Source organism: Podarcis cretensis, assembly GCF_951804945.1.
Source record: "Podarcis cretensis genome assembly, chromosome: Z".
Classification (NCBI taxonomy): Eukaryota; Metazoa; Chordata; class Lepidosauria; order Squamata; family Lacertidae; genus Podarcis; species Podarcis cretensis.
The window spans coordinates 9,318,626-9,346,006 of record NC_137184.1 but is presented as its reverse complement, the minus strand read 5'-3'; the positions used below and the strand labels follow the sequence as shown (position 1 = coordinate 9,346,006).

General features: G+C 47.5%; 1 protein-coding gene and 1 long non-coding RNA gene across 2 annotated transcripts; both read left to right on the top strand.

The window, feature by feature from the left end:
* LOC307207941 lies at positions 1–9,779 on the top strand. Its single transcript, XR_013834861.1, has 2 exons — positions 1–831; positions 8,222–9,779. It is a non-coding gene; the product is annotated as an uncharacterized lncRNA (long non-coding RNA).
* Positions 9,780–12,471: 2,692 nt separating this feature from the next.
* LOC307207787 (uncharacterized protein) lies at positions 12,472–26,694 on the top strand. Its single transcript, XM_079961849.1, has 3 exons — positions 12,472–13,778; positions 22,415–22,425; positions 24,017–26,694. The coding sequence occupies exons 1-3, from the start codon at positions 12,853–12,855 to the stop codon at positions 25,165–25,167; spliced, it is 2,088 nt and encodes a 695-aa protein (XP_079817975.1). The 5' UTR covers positions 12,472–12,852; the 3' UTR covers positions 25,168–26,694.
* The last annotated feature ends 687 nt before the right edge of the window (positions 26,695–27,381 follow it).

The following is a 27,381-nucleotide window of genomic DNA, read 5'->3' as shown; positions in this document are numbered from 1 at the left end:
GAGAATAATGCCAGCGTTTTCCTGCCTTGGTGGTGAATCTGCAAACGTAGCCATTCTTCTTATAAGAACTCCGTTCCCAAAACCTTCATTAGTCTTTAAGACTCTGTAGCTTTTGCTGCAAGAGACGAACATGGCTACCCCTCTGCAAAATATTTGCAGAAGGCTAATGTCCGTAGAAGTCTAGGTCCTCCTGATAAGCTGACTTTGGACCCCTGCAGCACTGTAAGGGAGGCAGCTAACCAGTGCTTTTTCTGCTCCTGCTCCTCCCAATGGATTGATCTGGAGACAAGCTTGTTTTGCGTCTCAAGAAAGATGCAAAACGCTCCTTTGTTCTTGTGCCTGCCTGCACAGGCATCCGCAGAACGATGCAGTAAATAGCACCAGAGCGGAGGACAGGAGCCAGTCTGCGGACAGACGAGAGATGGTGGTGGAGGCAGAGGGGCAGACGGAGACAACATGTGTGGCCACATCAGAGCTGCTCAGCGGCATGGAAAGCACCTGCCTCCTGCCTCCAACAGCAGTAAATCACTCTGCACGGTCCCAGCCAGCAAGCCATCATTTATGACAGCTGCTTTTGCATCCCCACTCCTCCTGTTTGCCAGACCGAGACGGAAGAGCAGACAAGAATTATCCCTCCTCTGCCTTTTGCTCCGTTGCATCCATGTCCCCCGGGCCCAATGAAGCAGACCCAGAAGTGCCCCAAATGGACCCGGCCATCCTCATCTTCCTCCTTTATCTGATGATCATCCACGAGCTGGTGAGTGGCTGGATGGAGTACCAGAAGCAGGCAACCAAACCCAAGAAGCAAACGGGGCCTCTCTGGTCATCCAGGTAAGTTGATTAATGCTGAAGTATAAAGGCAAGAGAGGATTCATCCAGCACACCAGAACATAGGTTTCTGCGTTTGCATGTGAGTGTGTGTGTGTGCACGTGAAACATTTTGCATGCCGAACATGTGCTCTGCCACTGAACTAGGGCTCTTGTCTCCCCCTGAGGCTCTCTGTCTGTGAGACAGATTTGGGTGGCAGAAATTTTGGCTGCCAGCATGTACTGGTGCTACAGATGCACGCAATATCACAATGATCTGTGTTAATTCATCTGAAACAATGAAGCCACCTAACCCTGGTTTTGACACCCCAGATTACTTCCAGACAGCGTGCTTATTGAGCATTCATCCTGCTTTGCTTGCACACAGCTTACAGTGGGGTTAGACCATGTCCAATCTTTATTGAGCATTTGTTTGGATTTGTTTCCAGAGCAGCATTAGGACAATGAGCATGCATCTTGCATTCATCCTGATTTGCTTGCAGGGTGTTTACACGTCTTCCTCCTATCAAGTCTCCTGCACCAGGCATCCTTTTAATTGTGCATTCATGATGGCCTCAGGATGGATATACACAATCCTGCTTTCAATACCATTTGCAAAAGTTTTTGGACAGACATGCTTCTGTGCTTCTCATTGGTGCATGTTCCGCAACTTCCTGCTGAAACCTGTAACTTTTTATACTACAAATGTTCCCAAGGGGCGGGGTGTCACACCTTTGCTGCACTATAGCACAAGATGGCAATAATGTGGTGACATTGGGGAAGTCTTGCAGAACAACTAACAAAGCAGAATGATGTGTGGATGTTCCAGTATAAATCCACCACTAATGTACTATTATGTCCATGGTATATTGCTGGGGGGGACCAGGGACCACCAACCTAGAAGGGACCTCCTTTGGCCAACCCAGTTTTCAGTGCTTTTCCCTGCAATGTTTGTAACTGCAAATAGTCTGATGAAAGGGGTGAAATCATTAAGCTAGTGTGACAGAGAGCTTTAATTGCACAAATCTAAATTAAACTGTATGCACTTGTATCCCTCCTGAAAAATACTGGTAATTTTGCTCTAATGCAAAACAGTCCACCACCACTGAGTCAAAAGGTTGGCAAGAAAAATGAAATCCAGAATCACCAGGCTCTGAATGTTGCAAGTTGGCTAAATGATCTCAAGGAGGGGAAGGGCCATAGCTCAGAAGCAGAGCACCCACTTTGCATGCAGAAGGTCCCAGGTTCAGTCCCTGGTGTCTCCAGACAGAGCTGGGAGAGGCCCTCATCTGAAACCCTAGAAGCCCTCAGCCACTGCTGATCAGTGCAGAGCAGAGCTTTTCAGACAGTAGATCAAGACCACCAGGTGGGTTGCAAGGCCATCTCAGGTGGGTCAAGGCAAAGCTCTTGCTGCCATGTCTGACTCCAGGTAAGCCTGACCAAATCAAAGCAACACTGCATGCACTGCTTGAGCTAGAAAACATTCTTCTGACGAGACACACATTTTATTAACTTCCATGGATTCTACAAAGTGGCAGGAGAAAGGCACGAGCCTTCTTCAATAGAGAATACTGTATAGTCTTCCTTATCACCTTCCTGTAGCTATGCTTGTAGTGAGGGAGCTCTCTGTGGAGCAGGGACAAGTCTGTTTGCTTTCTAGTCTGTTTCTATGGCTTTCTAGACTTCTCCCAGTATGGAAGTATGCTAGGGACTAGAATGCAGAAGTGTCCACTGCAGTGGGCAGCTGTGCAATTGTGCAGCACCTACCATCATCAGTCTTAAAGAAAACCCACTGCGTTTCAATAGCTTCTCAGCCTTTTGGATAAGAACAAGTGTAAAAATCATTGGCTTTCATTTGTGTAAGCTGCCTTGAGTCTAGGGGAAATGTGGGATATGAATACTACTACTACTACTACTACTACAACGCTATGTTGAGAGAGAAGCTCTGACCTACTCCTTGTACAGTGGTACCTCGGGTTAAGAACTTAATTCATTCCAGAGGTCTGTTCTTAACCTGAAACTGTTCTTAACCTGAGGTACCACTTTAGCCTCCTGCTGCCACCACACCACCGCCACCCGATTTCTGTTCTCATCCTGAAACAAAGTTCTTAACCCGAGGCACTATTTCTGGGTTAGCGGAGTCTGTAACCTGAAGCGTCTGTAACCCGAGGTACCATTGTACTGCTAAATGAAGCTGTGTATCATCATATGCCTCTAACTTCTGTTTGTCCTTTGGTTTCTAAACATGGGTCCAAGAGGTTTTCCTTTTGCCCTCCCACTTTCCCCAGGAAAACCCTTGGTTTACTGCTGAATCAGAGCGAAAGTCGACCGGGTTTCCTGCTGATTTATGTTTGTTCCGTTTCAGCAGGAAACAGTGGGTATTTCTGGGAAAAGCGGTGGGGCAAAAGATAAACATCTCAGACCCGTGACTAGGAATCAAGGGACAAACAGAAATGAGCCCTCAGTTGATGGGCAGCAACAGCAGAAGGCCCCTGCCGTCATGCCCACAGGGTTGCCACACATCCAGAATTTCCCAGACATATCTGGAATACTGCAGTCGGAAGCAGTGTCCAGGTGGAAATCGCTAAATTGCCAGGGAAAATCCAGGTGTATGGCAACCCATGTCAGCGGTGTAGTTTTTGGCTCAAAAACTCAAAAAGCACAAAACCTTTTTTTAAAAAAATTGCCAAAAAAGCTCAACAACTTTTCTGGCGGATTTTCAGAGTTTGAAATATGGCAACCCTCGTCATGCCTTATCTGTGAATTTCCTGATATGTTTGCCGGAGCTCCAGTCTCCAGGTTTTCCTGGCCCCCTCCAGGTGTAGGGCTTGAATCTCCAAGTGGGTAAGAGTCCATCTTATATTAGTAATAGTAATACCATGGTAACTCGGGTTAAGAACTTAATTTGTTCTGGAGGTCCATTCTTAACCTGAAACTGTTCTTTACCTGAGGTACCACTTTAGCTAATGGGGCCTCCCGCCGCTGCCACGCCATCATCATGTGATTTCTGTTCTCATCCTGAAGCAAAGTTCTTAACCCGAGGTACTATTTCTGGGTTAACAGAGTTTGTAACCTGAAGCGTCTGTAACCTGAGATACCAGTGTAGTAATAGTAATACTTAAGACTACGCACAAAGCTAACAAGCTTCCTCTTGCAGGAGCTGGCTACTGGTTACATACCCCAACATTCCTCAGATGAAAATAGGGACATTTCTCATTCTCCCCACAACTGACCTCCTCAGCCTACCATTTTTGCGTGTGTCCTCCTATCTGAAGAAGGGCGATCGTCACCACTACTACACCAACGGGACACAACACACACACACACATGCGCTTCATCGTCCTGAGAAACCCCTTAATCCCAGTTTGTTTGTTTTTTATTCTTTGGGAGATTTACAAAAAGGAAAACACACAGCAATAAATAAATTCTAGAAAGGGGCAAGATTAAAAGTGGATGCACAAAGCATTTATTATTTTTATTTTTAATCAATACTCCTTGCCCTCTGCTCTGCCTTTCTCCCTGCCCAGGAAGCTCTGCCCTCTTACTGCCCCTCCGAGCCAGAGCATCACGCAGGGCTGGTGATTGACAGTGGCCGCCTCTCATCCAGGCAAGCAGCGTGGAGAGGACGGGGGGGGGAGGGCATAGCCCCAGGCACATGATTTTTGAGGGGGTGCAAATCAGGTGTCCCCCAGTGGTGTAGGGAGCTCCAGTGGCACCCGTGGTGCATGCTAGCACGCGCACGCCACACCATGCAGGTGGGACATGCGAGGGTAGGGCGTGCTGGGCTTGGCCGCCAGAGCTGCGTCCCTCATTGGCACACTCCACCTGGAGGGGGGCTGAGGGGGACGTGGCCTGCATGCGCTGATCCCACGCTGCCCGCAAAAGCAGCACGGGGCTTGGGAGCCAGTGTGGTGTAGTTGTTAGGAGCAGTAGTCTCGTAATCTGGTGAACCGGGTTCACTTCCCCGCTCCTCCACCTGCAGCTGCTGGGTGACCTTGGGCCAGTCACACTTCTCTGAAGTCTCTCAGCCTCACTCACCTCACAGAGTGTTTGTTGTGGGGGAGGAAGGGAAAGGAGAATGTTAGCCGCTTTGAGACTCCTTAAAAAGGTAAAGGGACCCCTGACCATTAGGTCCAGTCGTGACCGACTCTGGGGTTGGGGCGCTCATCTCGCTTTATTGGCCAAGGGAGCCGGCGTACAGCTTCCGGGTCATGTGGCCAGCATGACTAATCCGCTTCTGTCGAACCAGAGCAGTGCACGGAAATGCCGTTTACCTTCCTGCCAGAGCGGTACCTATTTATCTACTTGCACTTTGACATGCTTTCAAACTGCTAGGTTGGCAGGAGCAGGGACCGAGCAACGGGAGCTCACCCCGTCGCGGGGATTCGTACCGCCAACCTACTGATCAGCAAGTCCTAGGCTCTGTGGTTTTAACCCACAGCGCCACCTGCATCCCTTGGGGTAGTGATAAAGTGGAATATCAAATCCAAACTCTAAAATAAAATAAAATAAAATAAAATAAAATAAAATAAAATAAAATAAAATAAAATAAGCAGCCCAGGGCTGACACCCAAGCCGCCACATTCCCATAGCTGTCAACTTTCAGATTTGAAAATAAGGGATCAGCAGCCTCACCTGTCCCGGGGACGGTCTATGGGATATCTAACAATCCGGGATAGCAGTGGGAAACGGCACTGAAGTAAGGGAATTTCCAGCCAAAAAAGGGAAGGTTGACAGCTATGCACATCCCTCCCAGGCACCCTTCAGGTGGAGCACTGCTGAGGGGAAGGCGGAAGGCGGAGGACGCCCAGGAGAAATGTGCTGGCTTGGGCACACTGCAGGCCCATTGCTTACAGGGACCAGTGTGCGCCAGTTGTGTCCTTCTCAGCTAACCTCTGGAGGCTGGGGGGGGGACCAGCAGCTTGGTGCACTGTGAGCCCAGCCCTGGGCCACGGTAATTTGGGAGTGGTGCGCTAGGCTCTGGGGCACCTGGGCTTGCATGCCAGCTTGAGCTCTGGCGTACCGCCTCAAAAGGTAAGTGCTGCCGGGGCGCCCCTCCCCTCTGCCCCCTAGCTACACTACTGGAGCCCCCCCCCCCCCCACAGGGATCCCTGCCCTGTCTGCCACTGTGGGGCTCTGGGCTCCAGAGCCCGGCCTGGTCTTGCCGCCACAGTGTTGTGGGAATGCACCTGTGATGGCCTGGGAATCCGATTCAGAGGCCGAACCGGAGGAACCCCAGCCTGCACAGGAGTCCCCGCCTCCAGGGCCGGCTGAGCAGGGGCAGGGCCTTGGATCTGAAGCACCTGCACCTGTGCCGGATCCTCAGGAGCAGGCACCAGGTGAATCCTCTCTGGCTCCGGAGGTGATTGAAGACACAGTGCCTACAGGTGCGCCTCTCCCAGCCCTGTCAGGGGAAGGTGAGTCTTCCCCTGGGTCCAGTAACCCTTTAGCCTCTTCTGAGCTGCAGAGGCTCAGGGCAGAGAGGCGGAGGGAACTGGTTTCTCCCAGGAGGAGTGCTCGCCTTAAGGCCAGGAGAGGCAGGTCTCCTAGGGGCCGGGACCGCCCCTGGCCTCAGAACAGATAAAGGCCAGTCGGCCCGGTCCCAGGTTGTGGGAGCAACGTCGGTGAAGAGCTGTTTCGGCCAGCATCCAGCCCTGTTCCTTCAGAGTTCCTGTCCTTGTCCAGCTCCTCGCTTTGGTCCCCGCTTCGCCCATGGAGGACAGTCTGCCAACCCTTGACCCAGGACCCTGACCTTGCCTCCCGGTAACCTTCCCCCCTGGGACTAGCACAGCACCCATTGGCTGGCTGGGCTCCCCCCTGTGCAAGTGGGTGAGCGGGTGGTGTGGCACAGCACTACCCTGTGAACCCTCTTTTCCCTGTGCCCGCTCTGCAGTGGCGGCAAGACTTCATCATCATCATTTTTTATTTGTATGCTGCCTTTCCACAGTTAAAAACAATGCTCAAGGCGGCTTACAACACGACAAGATTTACATAACTACAAAAGTCATAAACAATAAATAAACCACGTAAAAAAATAAATACACAACCAAATGGAAAACAACGAAATTACAATCTCAATAATAAAGTTACAAAATAATAACAAGGAAGTCATGCGCAGGTGGAGGGAAGACACAGGGCAAGAAATAAGAAATGGATAAGCGTTGGTACATAATGAAATGTGAAAATGTGAATTTACAAATATAATGCGTATGTATCATTATGTAAAGATTTCATATATGTATCGCAACATTAATAATAAATGAATAATAGCTGCCCAGCAGAGGAGGCCAGTGGCAGCCATGGAGAGGCAGCAGGGGTCTCCCTTGCAGCAGCCACAGCCACCTTCGTCATTGCTTGGGACAAGCACCAGCTCATCCTCCTTTCTGAGCTTTGCGCTGGCAGGGCTGGTGGGGGGAACAGGGGCGTTCCAGGCTCAAATCAGAAGCTGGGGTGGCTTTTGTAATTCCTAGGACTGTCCCTGGAGAATCAGGGTACTTGTGGGAGGCTATGAGATTATAGAATATACATGCTGGCTCAGTCGTGTAGGTATATGATATATGGTATATTGTACACCAAACTTACTTACTTATTCACTTGTTTACTTAATTTGGGGTTCAGGGAATATTCACTTTGATTCTCACTTAAGTTTTTTTTACAAGTTTACTGCCATCTTCCTGATCCTTTGGCCAAAGTTGGCAGGTGGCTTATATGGCATTTGAATGAATGTTCAAGAAAAGGCCAAAGTTTCCAGGGAGGTTCGGTGATGTTGCCTCAAGCAATTGTTATCCAACAATTTCCAGGGTATTTTTACATCTGTTACTTTATTGCAAAAAGTCTGATTTCAGGCAAGTGGGTTTTGCAAAAGGTGCCAAATCAGCTTTAATTGTGCAAGCTAAATGTGGTGGGATGCGCTTAGGACCATAGAATCACAGAATTGTAAGGGAATCCCAAGGGCAATGAAAGAATCACAGCTAAAGCATCCCTGACAGATGGCTGTCCAATCTCTGTTTAAAAACTTCCAGTGAAGGACAGTCCACTTTCTTGAATCTCAGGTGAAAATACCAGTGGTCTGACTAAGTTGCATTTTGAAGTTTTGTGCAAAGAAGGAACTTGAAACTAGTAGCCAACTACAGCATCATTCCAGCAGGGCTCTTCTCGATGTTCTCCTTTTGCTTTTTTGCTTTTTTCCCCATAATAATTTCCCATTTTTCATATTCACATTTTGTTACATATTTCCATATCCTAATACATTGCTCTAACAGAGCATTGACCTCCTTCCCTCCCTCTTTCTGACTTCCATACATCTTACTAAATTCTTAGCATTCCTATAATCACTTTTATCTTTCTTCAATATTTCACCTTATTTTTGGTAAGTCAGTTCCTTATATATTTACACCCTTTTGCTTTTTTTCAGCCGTTCCTCACGGATGAACCACTCAGGCTTTTCTCAGCCGCTGGTTTACCCACCACGGAGGGACCGGTACAAAGACTGGAGGAAGCCAGGCAGAATCCTCAGGAAGGTATAAGGACTCCACTTGAGGGCCACAAGGGGGCTCAGCAGAGCAACTGACTGCAAGGAACACAAGAACATTTTCATGCCGTTCATGACCACGAATACCTTCCATCTTCCAGCAACCCAAGTCAGGAGCATCCCATGGACAAGATGGACTTTTTGGAGCTCCCCTCCAACTTTTCCTTCTTGTGGCTCATTGTGCTTGATTGTTCCCAAGCAGCTGAGCCCAAAAGAGGAAATGAGAATGAGAGACAAACCCACCCATCGCTAGAGCAAATGGTGGCAGAAGTGAGACAGGATTATTTCTGCTGCTCTTGCAAACAATAGCCTACCAGCTCCATCATTTGTCTGAATATTGTCCGCCCTTCCCTCTGCTGCCACTGGTCTGGTGCACTCTGTATCTAAAACAGATTACAATATGAGAATTCAGCATCAGTCCACCCGCATTTGGGTTCCAGGTTTGAGGGCTAGGTTGAGGAACTGTTGGCAAATGTAAAGGACGAACGACATTTGGAAGGACCTGCGAGAAAACGTGGCAGGGCAGGGCCCTTCCAGACAGCCTTTTCATTGTACACCCATGATTATTTGTTCTTATAATGCTAGTGGAGTGGCCATATGCAAATCCGCTTTCAATGCTGTCTGCCACCTGTGAAAAGTTCTGGGGTGGCCACATGGCTTCATTTCTCATCTGTGCATGTCCCATAACTTCCTTCTGAAATCCCAGAAATTTTCATGCTCACAAATGTTCTGGTTTTGTTGCTCTATAGTCCCCACCCTGCTCTGGACAACCAAAATATGGTGCCATTGGGAGCGCATCCCAGAACAAACTAAGGCAGAAATATACCCATCACTAATGCACTTTTTTTGTGTCAAGAACACGTTGCAGAATACACTTGCAATAAAACCCAGGTCTAGAGGGGCCCATAGAGTGCTGCTCTTCAGGGTCCCAGTGACTCCATTACATTCCCCTACTCACCTCTCTGCTCCACTCCCCATCCTTCAATAATCGGTTTCCTGTGTCCACCAAACACACTCCATCCTTGCTGAGGGTTTTTTGGGGGTTCCCCCATTAGGGTCCCTCTCCCCAAAAGATGCTTGTACTTCTGCAGACTTTGAGTTCTCCCAAGGCTGCTGATACCTCCCTCCTGTGTTTGGGTGGTGCTGTTTCGGCTACATAAGGAATGGCACACATACACTAAACACTAGAAATAGTGGGAAGGATTCCAAGCTGAAAGAGGCTGTGTGGTTGCAGAGACAACGTGAATCATCAATATGAACCAGTACAGACTTAGCACTTTGACATTTCTCATCTGGAAGCTTAAAAGTGAGAAAGGAAGTCTTGTTGTCACACTATAAAGGAGAATGCATTTATTGTACAGTAAACTTTCACTGGACAGAAGCCTCATGGTCAGATGGAACCTTACGCTACAATAAACCTGCTGGTTATTGTGGCAGACAATCCCTGCTTGTTTTAGCTTGCGATGGGTGAGGGATCCAAAATTTCTGACTTGTGAAGGCTGATAATGAGGAATTTGTGCATGCTTACTTGAGAGGGGGGATGCACCCCCCACCCCGCAAATCTTGCCAAATATTTTTAAAGGTTAACTCTTTATTTATTTAATAAATTAAGTATACTTCGTACTTAAGTACTGCACTGCTCATGTCAGGACTGGAGCCCACAATGGATCTCCAGGTAAGAACTGGAAGTATGTTGGGGCCAAGAATTAAATTGTGCACCCTCATTAAGCTCTGGTTGATTGAGGGGAGTTGGAGATTCATCTTAGGAGTCTTCTTTGCGGCAATAGGCCAAAGGGTTCAGGTGACTGACCCTAAGTGGAAGATCTGCTCCCACCAGCTAGAGAGAGCTCACCCTCATTTCTCGTGAAAACTTCAAAGAATATGATCTGCGCCCCCCACCCAATAATGATTGCAATCCGCTAACCATCTACCGTGACCTTCAAAGTACTTGCACTCCCAGGTAATCAGCCCAAACAGATAGCTTGTTGAACACCTGATTGACCACCACCCAAGGCTCACCAGGAGCTCAGTGTTTCACTCTTTAACCCATAGGTGGAAAGCTTTTTCAGCCCAAGGGCCAATCCCCTTCCAGGCAATCTTCCAAGGGCCACATGCCAGGCAAAAGCAGGTGGAGCACTTAATGTATATTTTCCCTTCATACAGTAGGCCGGTTTCCACTCTCTCACACAAACACACACCCCTATCCTCAATCTAGACAAGCAAGAGGGTTCAAAGACATATTCCAGTCAAACAGAAACATTCAGGAGGCAAAATAGGAGCAGCAAGGAGCATGGCCTGGAGAGAGTGCTGAGGGCCAGATAGAAAGCCCTGGAGGGACACGTGTGGCCCCCAGTCCTGAGGTTTCCCCAACCTCGCTTAACCCATTCTCATACCTACTTGCATAAGCAGCAGGCTTGGCTCAGCTCACAGGAGAAGTCTTCCAGGTCACTTTGTTCTTAATTTAATTTTTTGTCAATTTAAACCATACAAAGTACAAAGAAGCATGACAAGACCAGCCACCAGTAAAGAGAAGCATAGAAATAAAGTGCTGAGTCAATGAGGAATATTTATACAAGGCCACTGTAGGAATACTTTGGATTATTAACTAAGCTTAATTGTATAAGAAATATCCCCTCCACTGTGGGGCATGGTTCGCATGCTTCACAACGCAAAACAGGGTGAGAACTGTGTGCTGCCGAGTTTGCCCTGTTAGGACAAATTGGGCAGTGCCCTATACTCCATCTACCCTCAGCTTGCTCTTAGCTAGCTGTCGCCTGCCTGCCTATTTAAAACCTGTCTGGGGCAGACAATGCCTATCAGCTTCCTCCTCCTTAGTGCTGCCCCTGTAGAACTGGAGAGACACTGTGGTGAAGTGGTTAGAGCAGGGGTCAGCAAACTTTTTCAGCAGGGGGCCGGTCCACTGTCCCTCAGTCCTTGTGGGGGCCGAACTATGTTTTTTGGGGGAGGGAGTGAACGAATTCCTATGCCCCACAAATAACCCAGAGATGCATTTTAAATAAAAGGACACATTCTACTCATGTAAAAACACGCTGATTCCTGGACTGTCCGCGGACCAGAATTAGAAGGCGATTGGGCCGCATCTGGCCCCCGGGCCTTAGGTTGCCTACCCAGGGGTTAGAGTGTCAGGCTGGGAGCTGGGGGAGACCAGGGTTCAAATCCCCCACACAGCCATGAAGCTCACTGGGTGGCCTTGGGCCAGTCACCGCCTCCCAGTTTAACCTGTCTCCCAGGGTTGTTGTGGGGATTACACAAGGAGGGGAAGAGCCACATGTGCCACCTTGAGCTCCTTGGAGAAAAAAGCATGGAATATTAGTGCAATAAGTAAGTAAATAAGTGAACCCAGCAGGAAGGAGGATAAGAACAAAAGTAGAATGAGTTGACTTTGCCACTCATTATCTCTGGTGCCACCAAGGATCCCTTTCTCCTGCCCTACCAATTCCAGTGGGCACCAACATCTTTGCTGGTACTTGGCACTTCAACCTCTCCATCTGCACTGGGGTAGCTTAGTTGGTGGAATATGAGGCTCTTAATCTCAGGGTCATTGGTTTAGGCGCTATGTTGGGCAAAAGTTTCCTGCATTGCGGGGGTTGGACTAGAATGACCTTTGTGGCCCCTTCCAGTTTTTCAGCACTACAATTCTATGATTCTATGCATCAGGACCTGAGCGATTGAGAAGTGTGGGTGCACAGGGGAATGGTTGTAATCAAGTGCAATTTTGACACTGCGCAACGTCATTAGTAATCACAGGTAGGGATGGAGGAGAAATTCAACTCAGGTGACATTTTAGGATGACAGGTGTTTTCAGCGCTGTACATTTAAAACAGTATCACACCGTTGCCAACAGTCATGGCTTCCCTGCCAAAAGGATTATGGGAACTGTAATTTGTTCAGAATGCTGAGAGTTCTTAGGAAACCCCCTACTCCCCATGCAGAGCTACCATTCCCATAATGTTTTAAGAGTCAATCCTTTTCCTCAGGAAACTGGCAATTGCTGCTCTGTGAAGGGGAATAGTGGGTCCCCTAACAACTCTCAGCACTCTGAACAAACTACAGTCCCCAGGACTCTTTGGGGGGAGCCATGATTATTTAAAGTGGGATGGTGATGCTTTAAATGTACGTATAATGCAGATGGGGCCTTAGGTGGACTCAGCCCCATGCTTTTAAAGTTCAGTGTTAAACTCTCTGAAACAAAAACAAAAACCGAAAGACTTGAAGTGTCAGTGCCAGATTTCTGTGCAAGAGAAGCAACACAAGTTTCAGTCTTTCTTTTGGGTGTGAAACTGACTCAGAAGAAGCCCTGAGAAAAATAGGAAATGGGCAGGGGAGAAGGGCCCCACCTCGGCCACACTTTCAGGGCTGTGACAGAAGGGCACTGCTAGCAGCTGACTTCACCTACCACAAGCAAATTATCATTCCTCCTGCTTGCCAACTCTGTATTCTGAATTGGAACGTGTACGGACAACTCTACTTAGGCCACCTGTCTCCTTCACTGAATGAATACCACCAACGTGACACAATGCCAGCCAGAGGGGATCCACTTTGCCCTCCCAGTAATTTTGGGCATCATCTCAGTGGGCGGGTTGGTCTTCAACAGCATCAGCCTCTGGATCTTCTGGTTTGCCATCAAGCGCTGGAATTCTGGCATCATGCTTCAGTTCAACCTGGCCTTGGTAGACATCATTGTCCTTCCGGTCATGCCATTGATGGTGGCCTATTTCAGCTTGGGAAACCACTGGCCCTTTGGGCAGTTTGTCTGCCAGCTTCAAGTCTTCCTGCTCAGCACCCACCTGTATGGAAGCATCTACTTCCTCATGCTCATCAGCATCCACAGGTACCAAGCCATTGTCCACTACAACGCCAAGACCCTCTGGAGGAAGAAGTCTGCCTTGAAAAAGCTGGTCTTGGTCTTCTGGGCTTTCCTCTTCCTGCAGGGGCTTCCACTCTTCTTCTTCCTCAAGACTTCAGTCATTGGCAACTCGGTCAAGTGCCTGAGCATCTACCAGTCAGAGCTGACCTATCTCTACCTAGCCTATGGCATCTTCCTGGGGATCTTCTGCTTCCTCATTCCCTTTGGCATCTCTCTGGTGTCCTATGTGATGTTGGGAGCCTACATTGCTAAAATCAGTCAAGCCAATCTTCGAGGCAAGGTGATGAAGACCAAGTCCAAGCAGATGATCACCATTGCCCTGGTCATCTTTGCCACCTGCTTCACACCCCTCCACATCTGTGGGTCCATGGCTTCCATTGTGAGATATCATGGCGTGTCCTGCAAGGTTCTGTACCACTTAGAAGTCACCTATTACATTTCTTTGGTCTTCAGCATGGTCAACTGTTGCTTGGATCCCTTCATCTACAACTTTGCCAACGAGAAATTTCACAGGCTCTTTTCCAATTCCCTAAGAGGATTATTGGTGTCCAAGTGAGAAAATGTCCTTCGGAAAAGGAAAGGTAAAAGATAAAACACTATGGGGTTGTAAGCAATGTTAGATATTGTCAGGTGCCGGGATGCTGACAGGATCTGAGCCACATAAACTCTATGTGGATTGTGCCAGCAATCTATTGACAAGAACTGCTGCTTATATACATATGTTAACTCTACCTACCTCATAGGGCTGTTGCAAATATGAAGGTGGGGAGGATAATGTACACAACTATCAACATCTGGGAAGAAAAGCAAGTTACAAAGATATAGTGCCATTCACAGATCATGAAAAGAAAAATAAACACGCACAAAGCCAGAAAAGCAGCTTAAATGCAACATGTGATATTTACAGCAAACTACCAGACCCCATGGGATGTGGGTGGCGCTGTGGGTTAAACTACAGAGCCTAGGACTTGCCGATCAGAAGGTTGGCAGTTCGAATCCCCGTGAGGGGGTGAGCTCCCGTTGCTCGGTCCCTGCTCCTGCCAACATAGCAGTTCAAAAGCACGTCAATGTGCAAGTAGATAAATAGGTACTGCTCTGTCGGGAAGGTAAACGGTGTTTCCGTGTGCTGCTCTGGTTCGCCAGAAGCAGCTTAGTCATGCTGCCCACATGACCAGAAGCTGTACACCGGCTCCCTCGGCCAATAAAGCGAGATGAGCGCCGCAATCCCAGAGTCGGCCACGACTGGACCTAATGGTCAGGGGTCCCTTTACCTTTACCAGACCCCAAATTGCCTGATAAATAACCACAAGCAAAGCAGTTTCACAGTTTCACTGAATTACCAAATCTCAGCCTAGCCTACCTCGCAGGGGTGCTGTGACCATAAAAAGTGGGGAGGGGAAGACAAGATCCACAGCCCTGAGTTCCTGGGAGGAAAACCAAGGCACAAACATGCAGCAAGCAACACATCCTCTAAGTGTGTGTAGTTTTGGATCTCTTAGCAAAACACAAACACACACACACACCCCAGCCTTGATAAACAAAAAATATATCCCTGTGTTGAAGTATAGTTGATAGGGATCTTAACTTGCTGCAGCTGCATAGTGTTTGATGGTTTGATGGTTGTATTCGTTGCCTTTTGGGGGGTTTTTTATCTGTATACAGACATTTATTGAAATATGGGGAAATTTAAAGCTGCCCATCTGCTACCATCGAGGCCGAACTAAATAAAATCAGAGGATATAAATAAGCAAAGAAAACGGAACAGAAATCAGCTTTCAATGTAAAATTCTTAATAATATGCACACTCAGACTCATGAGAGTTTCTGTTTCTGAGTTGGAGGGTAAAGAGACTTAGGGGAATGGGGAATATTGCATTAGTCTTCCTTATAATGCTAGCTCCTCTCTCGTGTTTTCTAATACTCCTTTCACACTGTGGTACCCATTGCATTAGACCAATATGCTGACATGTCATGCTAAATTTCATTCACACCAATGAACATCGGTGGTCAACATTGCTGCTCCCCCACCCTGTCTGCACAAGCTTGCTTCTGTTCCCCTGTGACTCTCCCATGAAAATGGCAGGAAGGAACTGGTAAGCTGCCCAAAATTTCCTCACTTTACTTCTGAGTTTTCTGTTTTAAGAGGGCTGCATAGAGATACTTTCTGCAATCAGATAACATAGACATGAGCACTAAACATGAACTACAGTCCATTTGCTTCCCAGAAATGGCTTTTACATTGCGTGAAAGCTCAAATATAATGTGAAAAATTAAGATAGGGAAATGGAATAAACTGCCACATGGATGTGACCTCCAGTTTTAACCACAGGTATATTTTCTTTAAAAACTGAGGCATCAGCAGCATACCTATTAAGTTTTAAGACTTGCCAGGTGGTTGGCAAATAAGCAGAATGCTCTTCACGTTCATGGCTCCTGGCTGCTTGATTCATTGTGCACAGTTAAGAGGAAACAGCAGGCTCTGGAGCACTGTTTGACTATCTCCTATATTGGCAAATATTGTGAAAGGGGGAAGCAGAACATCTTTATCTTTACTCAGTAGGGTACATAGAGAAACCAGCTTGCAATCTGGTTGTACAGAAGGAGAGGGAAAGGGAAACAGCAATCCACTTCCCACAAAGAAATCCCACTTTGGTTTGCAGACCTGGCTCTGTTACGGGGCCAAGTCTGCAACACACTCTACATACAGCTTCCCTTGTACAGTACAGTACTTGATCCAGAAGCTGCAGTTGGTGCAGAATGCTGCAGCACAGTTGCTGTCAGAATGTGACCTGCTTCTGTCTGCCTATAACATCTCTGCTCAGACACCTGCAACGGTTGCTCACTTGCTACTGGGCCAAGTTCAGCTGTTATTATTCGTGTGAGAAGCCATTAACAGCCTGGGGTCAGTTTATTTGTGGGATTCACCTTACACCACTCGAAAGCTTCGATCTGCAGAACGGGTACTATTACAGGTGCCACATACCGTAATACCCATTGTGCACTTCTAAGGAATTCTTCTTTCAGTGTAGCAGCACTTACACTTTGGAACTCCCTGCCTGTTGGCATCAGACACGCATTTTCACTGTTCTCTTTTCAGTGCTTGCTTAAAACTATGTTATTTAAGCAAGCAAGCAAACCTACCCAGATGCATAGAGGATGAGCTGACATGTTTTAGTCTCTTTTTAGTTTAATGCTGATCTTAATTGTTTTTAAAAGGTTTCTAATTACCTGTTTTTAAATATATTTTGTCAATAATTTTAATTTTAGTTTTTTCTGTAAACCTTCTTAGAGGTTTTATTACAATCAAGCTGTGTATAAATGTTGTGAAATAAACACACACAAACACACACAGATTCATTTCGACCCAGTTAGTAACTGGCTTTGATTTGACCTCTGGCTTAACTTTTCGTTATGACCATGCCTTTTCAGGTAACTATTCATCGTATAGGTGTTAGGGGAGGGGTAGTACCTCTGGTGGGGGAACGGTCATTCTCCATCTGGGCTAGTTTGTCCACCTTTGGTCAATACTGTATTCTGCTCTGGTCAGACCTCACCTGGAGTACTGTGTCCAGTTCTGGGCACCACAGTTCAAGAAGGACACTGACAACTGGAACATGTCCAGAGGAGGGCAACCAAAATGGTCAAAGGCCTGGAAACGATGCGGCTAAGGGAGCTGCACATGTTTAGCCTGGAGAAGAGGAGGTTAAGGGGTGATATGATAGCCATGTTCAAATATATAAAAGGATGTCACATAGAGGAGGGAGAAAGGTTGTTTTCTGCTGCTCCAGAGAAGCAGACACGGAGCAATGGTTCCAAACTACAAGAAAGAAGATTCCACCTAAACATTAGGAAGAACTTCCTGACAGTAAGAGCTGTTCGACAGTGGAATTTGCTGCCAAGGAGTGTGGTGGAGTCTCCTTCTTTGGAGGTCTTTAAGCAGAGGCTTGACAACCATATGTCAGGAGTGCTCTGATGGTGTTTCCTGCTTGGCAGGGGGTTGGACTCGATGGCCCTTGTGGTCTCTTCCAACTCTATGATTCTATGATTCTATGAATACCCTGCACACAGCTCTCACCTGTAGCATCCTGACAGCCAGGATAGTAGACTAGAAGGGTCTTCCTTGGGCTGATTCAGCAGGGCTCTGATTATTGCTCTTGTTCCAAAAAAAAGTATTTTTTAAAAAATTCAGTAGTTCCTGTCCCACCCCAACCCTGGATGAATCACCCCAGTTTTTGTCAGCCACCACTGGCACTGTGGGTTAAACCACAGAGCCTAGGACTTGCCAATCAGAAGGTCAGCGGTTCGAATCCCTGTGACGGGGTGAGCTCCTGTTGCTCGGTCCCTGCTCCTGCCCACCTAGCAGTGCAAGTCAAAGTGCAAGTAGATAAATAGGTACCACTCTGGCGGGAAGGTAAACGGCATTTCCGTGCGCTGCTCTGGTTCGCCAGAAGCGGCTTAGTCATGCTGGCCACATGACCCAGAAGCTGTACGCCGGCTCCCTCGGCCTATAGAGCGAGATGAGCGCCACAACCCCAGAGTCGGCCACTACTGGACCTAATGGTCAGGGGTCCCTTTACCTTTTACTGGCTTACCTAGGATGGCAAGAGAGAGGGACAAAGAGCAGAGGCAGCCAGGCCAAATCCTAAGGGAGGTGCAAAGGCCCCACTTGTCCCCAGACATGAAGCAATGGACCCCAAGGACCCCAATGCGCACCAAGGAAGCATCCATGCTCATCATGCGCACAGGTACCTCCCTCCTTGCAGGAGCCTCGTATGAGCATCATGGGCTGCTGGCATTTTGCCTCAACCTTATTTTCCTGTGACTGACGATGCTTGATTGTTCTCAAGAAACCAAGCCCAGTAGAGGAAATAACGGTGAGAAATTTCTAGGGCTGTGGCTTGTCAAACCACAGGAAAGCTACCATGGGACCCATTTATTTTTGCAAATTGCATTCTGGCAGGTCTACTCCTTCCCCAAATGAGGGAAGCTTCTGCCTGGCTTAGAGAAGGAGGCATGATGTCCATGTGCACAATGCCAGGATATTGCAATGTCACATGTGCAACAACACCCCCACCAATTGCCCTCACAAGCTGGCACCTCTGGTCCTAACTGTTCCCCTGCAAAAAAAATTTAAAAAAAAAAATTCACTGCAGCTTGCTATGTCTCTTCTGCCATTAAGATGTGGTATTATGCATGCTTACTCAGCAGCAAGCCTCACTGAGCACAACAGGACTTGCTTCTAACTAAACAAGTCAGGTTGGGCTGAACACCACTTAGTTATTACATTGTCACAGGACTCTTTTGGGTTTTTTTCATTGTCACAGCCCTGGCTTTTTAAAACGCTGTTTTTGCAGAACACTTGGGAAGCCCTGGATATGTGTTTTTTTTAATTTACAAACACTAAATTTTGTTGATCAGCTCTTCAGATGGAATGGTGGGGAACAGGTGGCCCCCAAGATGTTGACTGCTGGGAGGTGGAGGACAACATCAAGAGGACAGCTGTTTCCCCAGTCCTGTTTTAAGGCCATTAGATTTGCTTCACAGTCACACCAGTTTGTGACTTACTGGTCCAGATCACAAGCAATGGCACAAGCCCTTATCTTGCAAGTTCCTTCTGCTCCTTCCTCTATGCATGAATGGAGGAAATTAGAAGGTTCTGCTTCTGGGTTGCACCAAACCGATACTTCTTGCATTTTGATGCAATGGGAAACAATGGTTTATCTCAGGGGTGGGGGACATTTTTTAATTCAGGGGTGTCACATTCCCTTCTGAACAAATGTTAGGGGCTACATAGCAGTGGTGGGCTGGGCCAGAGGCAAAAGCAGCCCCCCTACCTTCCCTTAAAGGTAAAGGGATCCCTGACCATTAGGTCCAGTCGTGGCCAACTCTGGGGTTGTGGCGCTCATCTCGCTTTACTCTCCGAGGGAGCCGGCATACAGCTTCTGGGCCATGTGGCCAGCATGACTAAGCCGCTTCTGGCAAACCAGAGCAGCGCATGGAAACGCCGTTTACCTTCCTGCTGGAGTGGTACCTATTTATCTACTTGCACTTTGACGTGCTTTTGAACTGCTAGGTTGGCAGGAGCAGGGACCGAGAAACGGGAGCTCACCCCCTCACGAGGATTTGAACCGCCGACCTTCTGATCGGCAAGTCCTAGGCTCTGTGGCTTAACCCACAGCGCCACCCACGTCCCTCAACGTTCCCCTAGGCACAGATAATTAGATAGAGGTCTGAAAGCAAAAAGCGAAGATGTACCGTAATTCCAATATGGGGAATATTTTGCCCTCTAGTTGTTGCTGAACTACAACCTGCATCAGCCCTGACCATTGGCTGTGCTTGCTGGGGCTGATGGGAGTTGTGGTTCAGAAACATCCATAGGGCCAAAGGCTGCCCACTTCCATGCAAGTTGCCAATAGGCCAGTTTTGTTTTGGCTCAGAGGTGGGCATGGATTTCAGGAAGTACATACCCCTATTTGATTTCCTGCTTCTGTTCTGGCTTGCAGGAGAATATGTCACAGAGGAAATGGATTTTGGAAATAGGGAACCCGGGTGGTCATAATTAGGGAACTGAAATCAGTGTTGTGTGTGGGCAATATTTGAGTCTGGACTCAATGCCTTACAGGGAGCAGCAAGGAGACTCTCTGTGGTAATGTGTGTTGCTTTGTGTACTTCAAAATGTGGCAAGCCAGCTCTGCTGCATTGTGAGAGGGGGCTTCTTCTTGTTATGCTAAGTGGGGCCCCTGGGCATCTGACCTACAATTCAGTCCTGATGGTGCCACTGACTGCAATGGAGTTAAAGAAACACATGTATACAGTCTTGTACCAAACATGTCTCACACACATCTGTTCCTTCTCTTTCTCCCTATCCTCAGCAAGGGAAAAAATAGCAGCACTGTAGATGAAATATACTCGGAGTCGAGTGTAAATTTCATGCTCTTTATTCAGCTCGTAGTAGCAATGAATGAAACTTTCCCCAAAACGTCTAGCTATATATACATTAATTACACAATGGGCCCCGCGTGATTGGCTAATTCCGGGCTGCTCCTGTAGGCCAATCAGGTTGCGGATTCACTTCCTCCAGAAGCCTGATTGGCTGCTCCTGCAGGCCAATCAGGTCGCTGATTCACTTCCACCTGGAGCTGGATTGGGTGGCTCCTGTGGACCAATCAGACTGCTGCATTCTGGATCCTATTGTTCTAGGATTCAGCTCAGTACATAACAGTAGAGAACTAGGGAAATGTGTTGGGCAGTCTGTCACTATTTTGCAATGGGATTGAATATCACCAAATTAAGGATTGCAAAATTAAAGCTGATACATATGACACAAACATAGAGACAGACAGACAGACAGACAGACAGACAGACAGACACACACACACACACACACACACACACACAACCGTATACTTAAAGCACGTGGCTTCCCCCCAAGAATCCTGGGTACTGTAATTTTCTTCACATTGAGCGACAATTCCCAGCACCTGTAACAAACTACAGTTCTCAGGCTTCTTTGGTGAAAGTAATGTGTTTTAAATTTGTGTTGTATATGATTTAAATGTATGGTGTGGTCCACAATAGCTTTTACTACACTGTTTTAAAAGTAAAGTCTTCCTTTCCCTATTTAATTAAGCACAACATTGGACAAAAAAATGTATATACTAGTGCAGTTAGCCTTTAACACAAGAGCATTTTATAAATACAATGCAACCAGCCATGCTCCCCACCTCCTATTGTCTTCTGATTTCATAAAATCATAGATCATAGAATCATAGAGTTGGAAGAGACCGCAAGGGCCATCGAGTCCAACCCCCTGCCAAGCAGGAAACACCATCAGAGCACTCCTGACATATGGTTGTCAAGCCTCTGCTTAGACCTCCAAAGAAGGAGACTCCACCACACTCCTTGGCAGCAAATTCCACTGTCAAACAGCTCTTACTGTCAGGAGGTTCTTCCTAATGTTTAGGTGGAATCTTCTTTCTTGTAGTTTGGAACCATTGCTCCGTGTCCGCTTCTCTGGAGCAGCAGAAAACAACCTTTCTCCCTCCTCTATGTGACATCCTTTTATATATTTGAACATGGCTATCATATCACCCCTTAACCTCCTCTTGTCCAGGCTAAACATGCCCAGCTCCCTTAGCCGTTCCTCATAAGCCGTTCCTCCCGTTTCCTGTAGGAGCTGTAGATTATGCCACACTGAGCTACAATTCCCAGCACCTGTAACAACCTGCAATTCCCAAGCTTCTTTAAGAGAAGCCATGTGCAAGGCCAGTATACCCCCTAAATCCCAGCTGCTGGTGTCAGACATTAAAGGGTTCTTTGTGCATTAGAAGTGTCCCGGGGCACCAGGCCTGCTTGGAAAGAGGATGCTGGGGGAAATCCCTGCATTGCAGTGGGTTGGACTAGATGACCTTTGGATTCCCTTCCAACTCTGAAATCCTATGACTCCATGTCCTTTAAAGGTACGAAGTAATGTGACCTAGGGTCTACATATAGTCACTCCTCTCTAGTCTCTGTCCAGACAAGCAAGAGGCATGATCACAGTTGAAGGACACATCCCAATGAAGCAAAAATACTCAAGGAGGGTGCAAGGTAGGGCCAGTGAGAGGTGTGGTCTTCCGTGGAGGAAGGGTGGGATGTAACTAGTGTTTATGTGTGTATTCTTTTTAAAGAAAGCAGAAAACTAGCCAATGGGAAACCATAATGTGGTATGGGCAGTCGGGGAGTAAGAATGCTCTTGTTGCCTCAACCCCCAATCCTTTAAGGTTTGTTTAATGTTATTTGTAGTAGAATAAAACACCTTTTTAGAAATAGGAAGAAAAGAAAAGAAAACCAGCCTTTTGTCTTTGGGAGTGTATTTACATCATTCAAGACACCAGTGTCCATGTGTCATAGACTGGCTAGACTCAGAGGAATAGTGGGAGAAAACAGCTGGGGAACCCCCAAGAGAAGAAGGCTCAGAGCCCATGGATTGGTGGTAGAATGATGATGCGTGGTTAGAGCGGGGAGTCTGGGAGGAGGAGGAGGAGGAAGCTGAAGGGTTTGTAGCAGAGAGAAGTCCCAAGTCAGAAACGGAGGAGGAAGCTGGAGAAGAGGGAGGCCAAGAGGCAGAGATGAGTCAGGCTGGTGAAGAAGCCAGGAGGGTCTCCCCCTCCTGCTGTGACAAGCTCTCTTCCCACCTTGGTCTCCCAGGACTGGGAAAGGTATGAGGCAAGAGGAGCAGGTGCCTCATAGGTGTAGTCTCAGGTTGTTTGGGAAGGACTGGGAGGACGAGGAGACTTAGCCATGGGAAGGCAGGGTCCTTTTGTCTCCACAACTGCCTCACAGGGGCAAGACCTATCGTGAAGAGTTGCTGTGTTCATTAGGCCTGCCTCCCCTGAGAAGACTGTTTCTTTTAATAATGAGTTAACTTCACTTACTTTGTGTGATTTATTTCTGGCTGGCTCCCTGACCATGTGCCTGTTTTCAGACCTGGATGATGATGATAATAATAATTTATTATTTATACCCCGCCCATATGGCTTGGTTTCCTCGACCACTCTGGGCGGCTTCCAACAGAATATTAAAATACAATAGTCTATTAAACATTAAAAGCTTCCCTAAACAGGGCTGCCTTCAGATGTCTTCTAAAAGACTGGTAGTTGTTTTTCTCTTTGACATCTGGTGGGAGGGTGTTCCACAGGGCGGGTGCCACTACCGAGAAGGCCCTCTGCCTGGTTCCCTGTAACTTGGCTTCTCACAGCGAGGGAACTGCCAGAAGGCCCTCGGCGCTGGCCCTCAGTGTCCGGGCAGAACGATGGGGGTGGAGACACACCGTCAGATATACTGGACCGAGGCCATTTAGGGTAATGGGTTTCCTCAGCCATTCTGGGCAGCTTGCAGCATATCTAAAAACATAATAAAAACATCAATCCTTTAAAAACTTCCCGAAACAGGACTGCTTTCAGATGTCTTCTAAAAGTCAAATATTTATTTCCTTGAGATCTGAAGGGATGGTGTTCGACAGGGCAGGCGCCACTACCGAGAAGGCCCTCTGCCTGGTTCCCTGTCACTTGGCTTCTCACAGCAAGGGAACCGCCAGAAGGCCCTTGGCACTGAACCTCAGTGTCCGGGCAGAACAATGGTTTATCATCATCCCACCCCTCACCCTAAAGCCTGAACCTTTTATAAGCCTCTATAGGAAACTCAAAAGCAATACCTGAGTACAAGAACCTTCTTTCCTCCTGTGGTCTCTAGCAACCGGCAATTGGAACCGGCAATTGCTGCTTCTGGCTGTGCAGGCAGAGCAAAGCCATCATGGCTAGTATGTTGCACATTTAGAGCCCATTGGGAGCTTTCACATGGCAAACCCACTTCCCCTCGAAATTAGAAAATGCACTGCAAAGTCTGGGATAACATTTGCTTTGACACAGCTTCATCTAGTCTCTGTGCAAACAAATGTGAATGCATGCTCCAAAAATGGCAATTGTCATCAAATCTGAGCTGTTGCACACAGGTCCTGCTTTGCAGGGTTAGCACTGGGACATCTGGAACAGGTTGTTGGGCTAGATGGGCCACTGACCTGATCCAGCAGGGCTCTTCTTAGATTTTTTCTGCACACAAATCAGGATGAATGCTCAATAAACAAGTGTTCTAATTGAAGTGCCCTAGTTTTAAAGACGCTCTCAGATTTCTCCAGCATTTGAAGGACCAGATAATTTCTGAGCACACCACAGAGGTCATGAAATGAACAACAGGTTCCACCTTTTGGGGTTGTTTCCCGTTGTCAGAGGACATATTAGAAGACCTTAAAAGGAAATGTACCTTCACCTACAACATACAAAGGGGGGTGGGGGACACACAGCACAACACAACTACACAACAGAAAGGACACAGTTGAACCATATCTTCTAGGAAGTGGCAGGGAACTGAAAACCTGTCTTTTGTTTCTCCTCTTTTCTTCCTGGACGAGCAGTCGTGTGGACATCTCTTCCAAAGCATCTGGAGCCGCCTGCCACCGTCACATAATGAACGCAACCAACGTGACACAATGCCTGCCGTGGGAGCTCCACTTTTCCATCCCAATCCTTTGGGGCATCCTCTCAGTGGGCGGGTTGGTCTTCAACAGCATCAGCCTCTGGATCTTCTGGTTTGCCATCAAGCGCTGGAATTCTGGCATCATGCTTCAGTTCAACCTGGCCTTGGTGGACATCATTGTCCTTCCGGTCATGCCATTCATGGTGGCCTATTTCAGCTTGGGAAACCACTGGCCCTTTGGGCAGTTTGTCTGCCAGCTTCAAGTCTTCCTGCTCAGCACCCACCTGTATGGAAGCATCTACTTCCTCATGCTCATCAGCATCCACAGGTACCAAGCCATTGTCCACTACAACGCCAAGACCCTCTGGAGGAAGAAGTCTGCCTTGAAAAAGCTGGTCTTGGTCTTCTGGGCTTTCCTCTTCCTGCAGGGGCTTCCACTCTTCTTCTTCCTCAAGACTTCAGTCATCGGCAACTCAGTCAAGTGCCTGAGCATCTACCAGTCAGAGCTGGCTTACCTCTATCTAACATACAGAATCTTCCTGGGGATCTTCTGCTTCCTCATTCCCTTTGGCATCTCTCTGGTATCTTATGTGATGTTGGGAGCCTACATTTCTAAAATCAGTCAAGCCAATCTTCGAGGCAAGGTGATGAAGACCAAGTCCAAGCAGATGATCACCATCACTCTGGTCATCTTTGGCATCTGCTTCATGCCCCTCCACATCTGCCAGACAGTGGGTTTGATTGTGAGATATTACTGGACATCCTGCGAGCTTCGGTACCGTGTAGAAATAGCTTATTATGTCTCCTTAGTTTTCAGCATGGTCAACTGTTGCTTGGATCCCTTCATCTACAACTTTTCCAATGAGAAATTTTACAAGTCTTTTTCTGTCTCCCTGCAAAGATTGTTCTTTGCCAAGTGTAAGAAATAAGTCCCTCAGAGTAGAGATTAGACACCATGAGAAGCAATGTTCAGTCAAGCATCAAGGTAGGGCTTAGAGCGAAGCAAGAATCTCTGGAGGGTGAATCCTCACATTTTGTGTCATTGTTGAGCTCCAGTTTGGATTAGGAAAGAATTATTTGTCCATATTGAGGTACAACCACAAAAATATTTTTCTAGGTAATCTTTGTCCTGAGAAACAACTCAATCCTGCAATCTTCATTAATTTTGGCAAATGGTTGTTGGTTTGGTTTATTAAACCAGGTCCGTCTAATGGTCCATCTATTGCAGCTGCTCTCTGGAGTTTCAGATAGGAGCCTTTCCCAACCCATGTTGGGGATTGGACCAGGGAGCCTCTGCATGCAAAGCAGATGTTCTCTCCCACCTCTTCCCTTGCCCTACTCTTGCTTGCATAATGTGCTCTGCGGCTGCCCTACCTTACATTTTGCTTCTGCTAATTGTGCAGACAGGCTAATGACAGAAATTGCTTGTTCAGCTTTTTTTCTCTTTTGCATTATTTCTCTCCCGCAGCCCCAGCAGCCATGAAGGAATTGGACTTCACTGTACTCTTTGCATGGGCAGATGCATATTGTTGCATGCATGGACTTGCATGTCATACAAACATGTCTTTCTTGCTTGTGCATTGAGAATTACAGGGATAGCTTGGAAAGCTACTGAATGCCCTGAGGCTCAGATGTCAAGGGAGGCATCTCAAGCAGGGCCAGTGCACCCATGAGGCAAGGTGAGGCAACTGCTTCAGGTGAGAAAATGCACAGGGGCAACAGATCCGACCTTCAAGGATACATAGCAGCCACAGCTGTGGTGTGCTACTTGAGGGCTGGGTGTACTGCCTCCTCGGCAGCCTTCTCCAGTGGCCTCTGATGGTCTTCTCCACCCCACCCCCCACCCAGAAGGAAATGGTGGGTCTGCCCTCTGAGGTCTCCTGGGAGAATCTACCTGGCATGATTCTGAGCAGGCCCCTTCCCCTACCCCCCTGACAACCTTTGATTCCACTTCAACCATCAGTTAAGGCTGATTTGATTCCACACACCTTGCCTTGTTCCTGATGTAGATCTTCACTCACCCCTTCTTTCCTGGTGGTGGTGGGGGAAATGCCATTTTGTGGTTTGCCTCAGGTGCCAAAATGCATTGGGCCAGCCCTGGTGCAAAGTATGTGAGGGGTGGGATATCCTGCTCCAAACTTCCAGGAACCTGGAAGCCAAGGGGCAGAGCATGAGGTTGACAAGGGGAGCCTATGTTAACCAGGAAGCCATCCTGGAGGAACTCAATGTGATAAGGAACAAGGGAAATAAAGGGTTGTTACTCAGGAGCAAGATTCTTCTGAGAGTCTGATATGTTATGGATTGTGGAAGCCCAGTGAGGGTAGATTGCATTTTAATCTGCTTTATTTTGGGGTTTTTTGCTCCAAAGAGAATATCCTGGTTTTCTGTAACTTCAGCATTGCATATCTTTGTCTTAAAAGTCCTTCTTTCTGTTTTAGTAAACTTCAGAACTTGTTAAAAAACCTGTTGTAATGGCTTCTTGTTTTAACATCAACACACTTGGACACTATATACCCCACTACCTCGAGATGCCCTGGGCCTAGGGGAATTTGGAGGCTGGTAGATAAGGGGCAGACTTGTGGGAATATTTGAGCCCCTTGTGTGTTGGCAGCTGTGAACTTTAAAGGGGGGGGGGGAGTGGGCCGAACAAAGGTGTGCACTCTGTGTTAGCCATGAACACCCTTCCCTTGCATGGCAGGGGAGCCAATGTGGCTGGGATGTGGCCAGCACACACATCCTTAAAAAAGGGGGTTTTATTGGGAAATTCTGCAGTTTAACAAAAATACAAATATCATGGGGAAAGTAGCAGCAAGCAAAAAAGGGTTACAGAATCAGATAGCGCATCTGTTGTAAAATAAATACATTAGAAGTGTTACAGAAAAATCTAGGTGCAAGGCTGCTCAGTCACCCAGCTTGTCAGGCAGAGCCCGCGGGTCCCTGCGGAATAAAGGAAGGAGTCCAGCCACCAACCGGAGCAAATAGCTGTAGACCAAAGTTTATTGCGCAACAGGTTCAAAGAGGGTGGGGTGACAAGGACTTTTAAAACTTTCCCACCATATCCCAGAATACAGTTCGTACAGCATCACTGATACATCACTGACATGTCACAAAAGGGGAGGGGTAGACAGGGGTTTCAATAGTAA

Excerpts from the sequence above, each read along its gene's own strand:
- LOC307207787 (XM_079961849.1), top strand. The coding sequence starts at position 12,853 with ATGAATACCACCAACGTGACACAATGCCAGCCAGAGGGGATCCACTTT.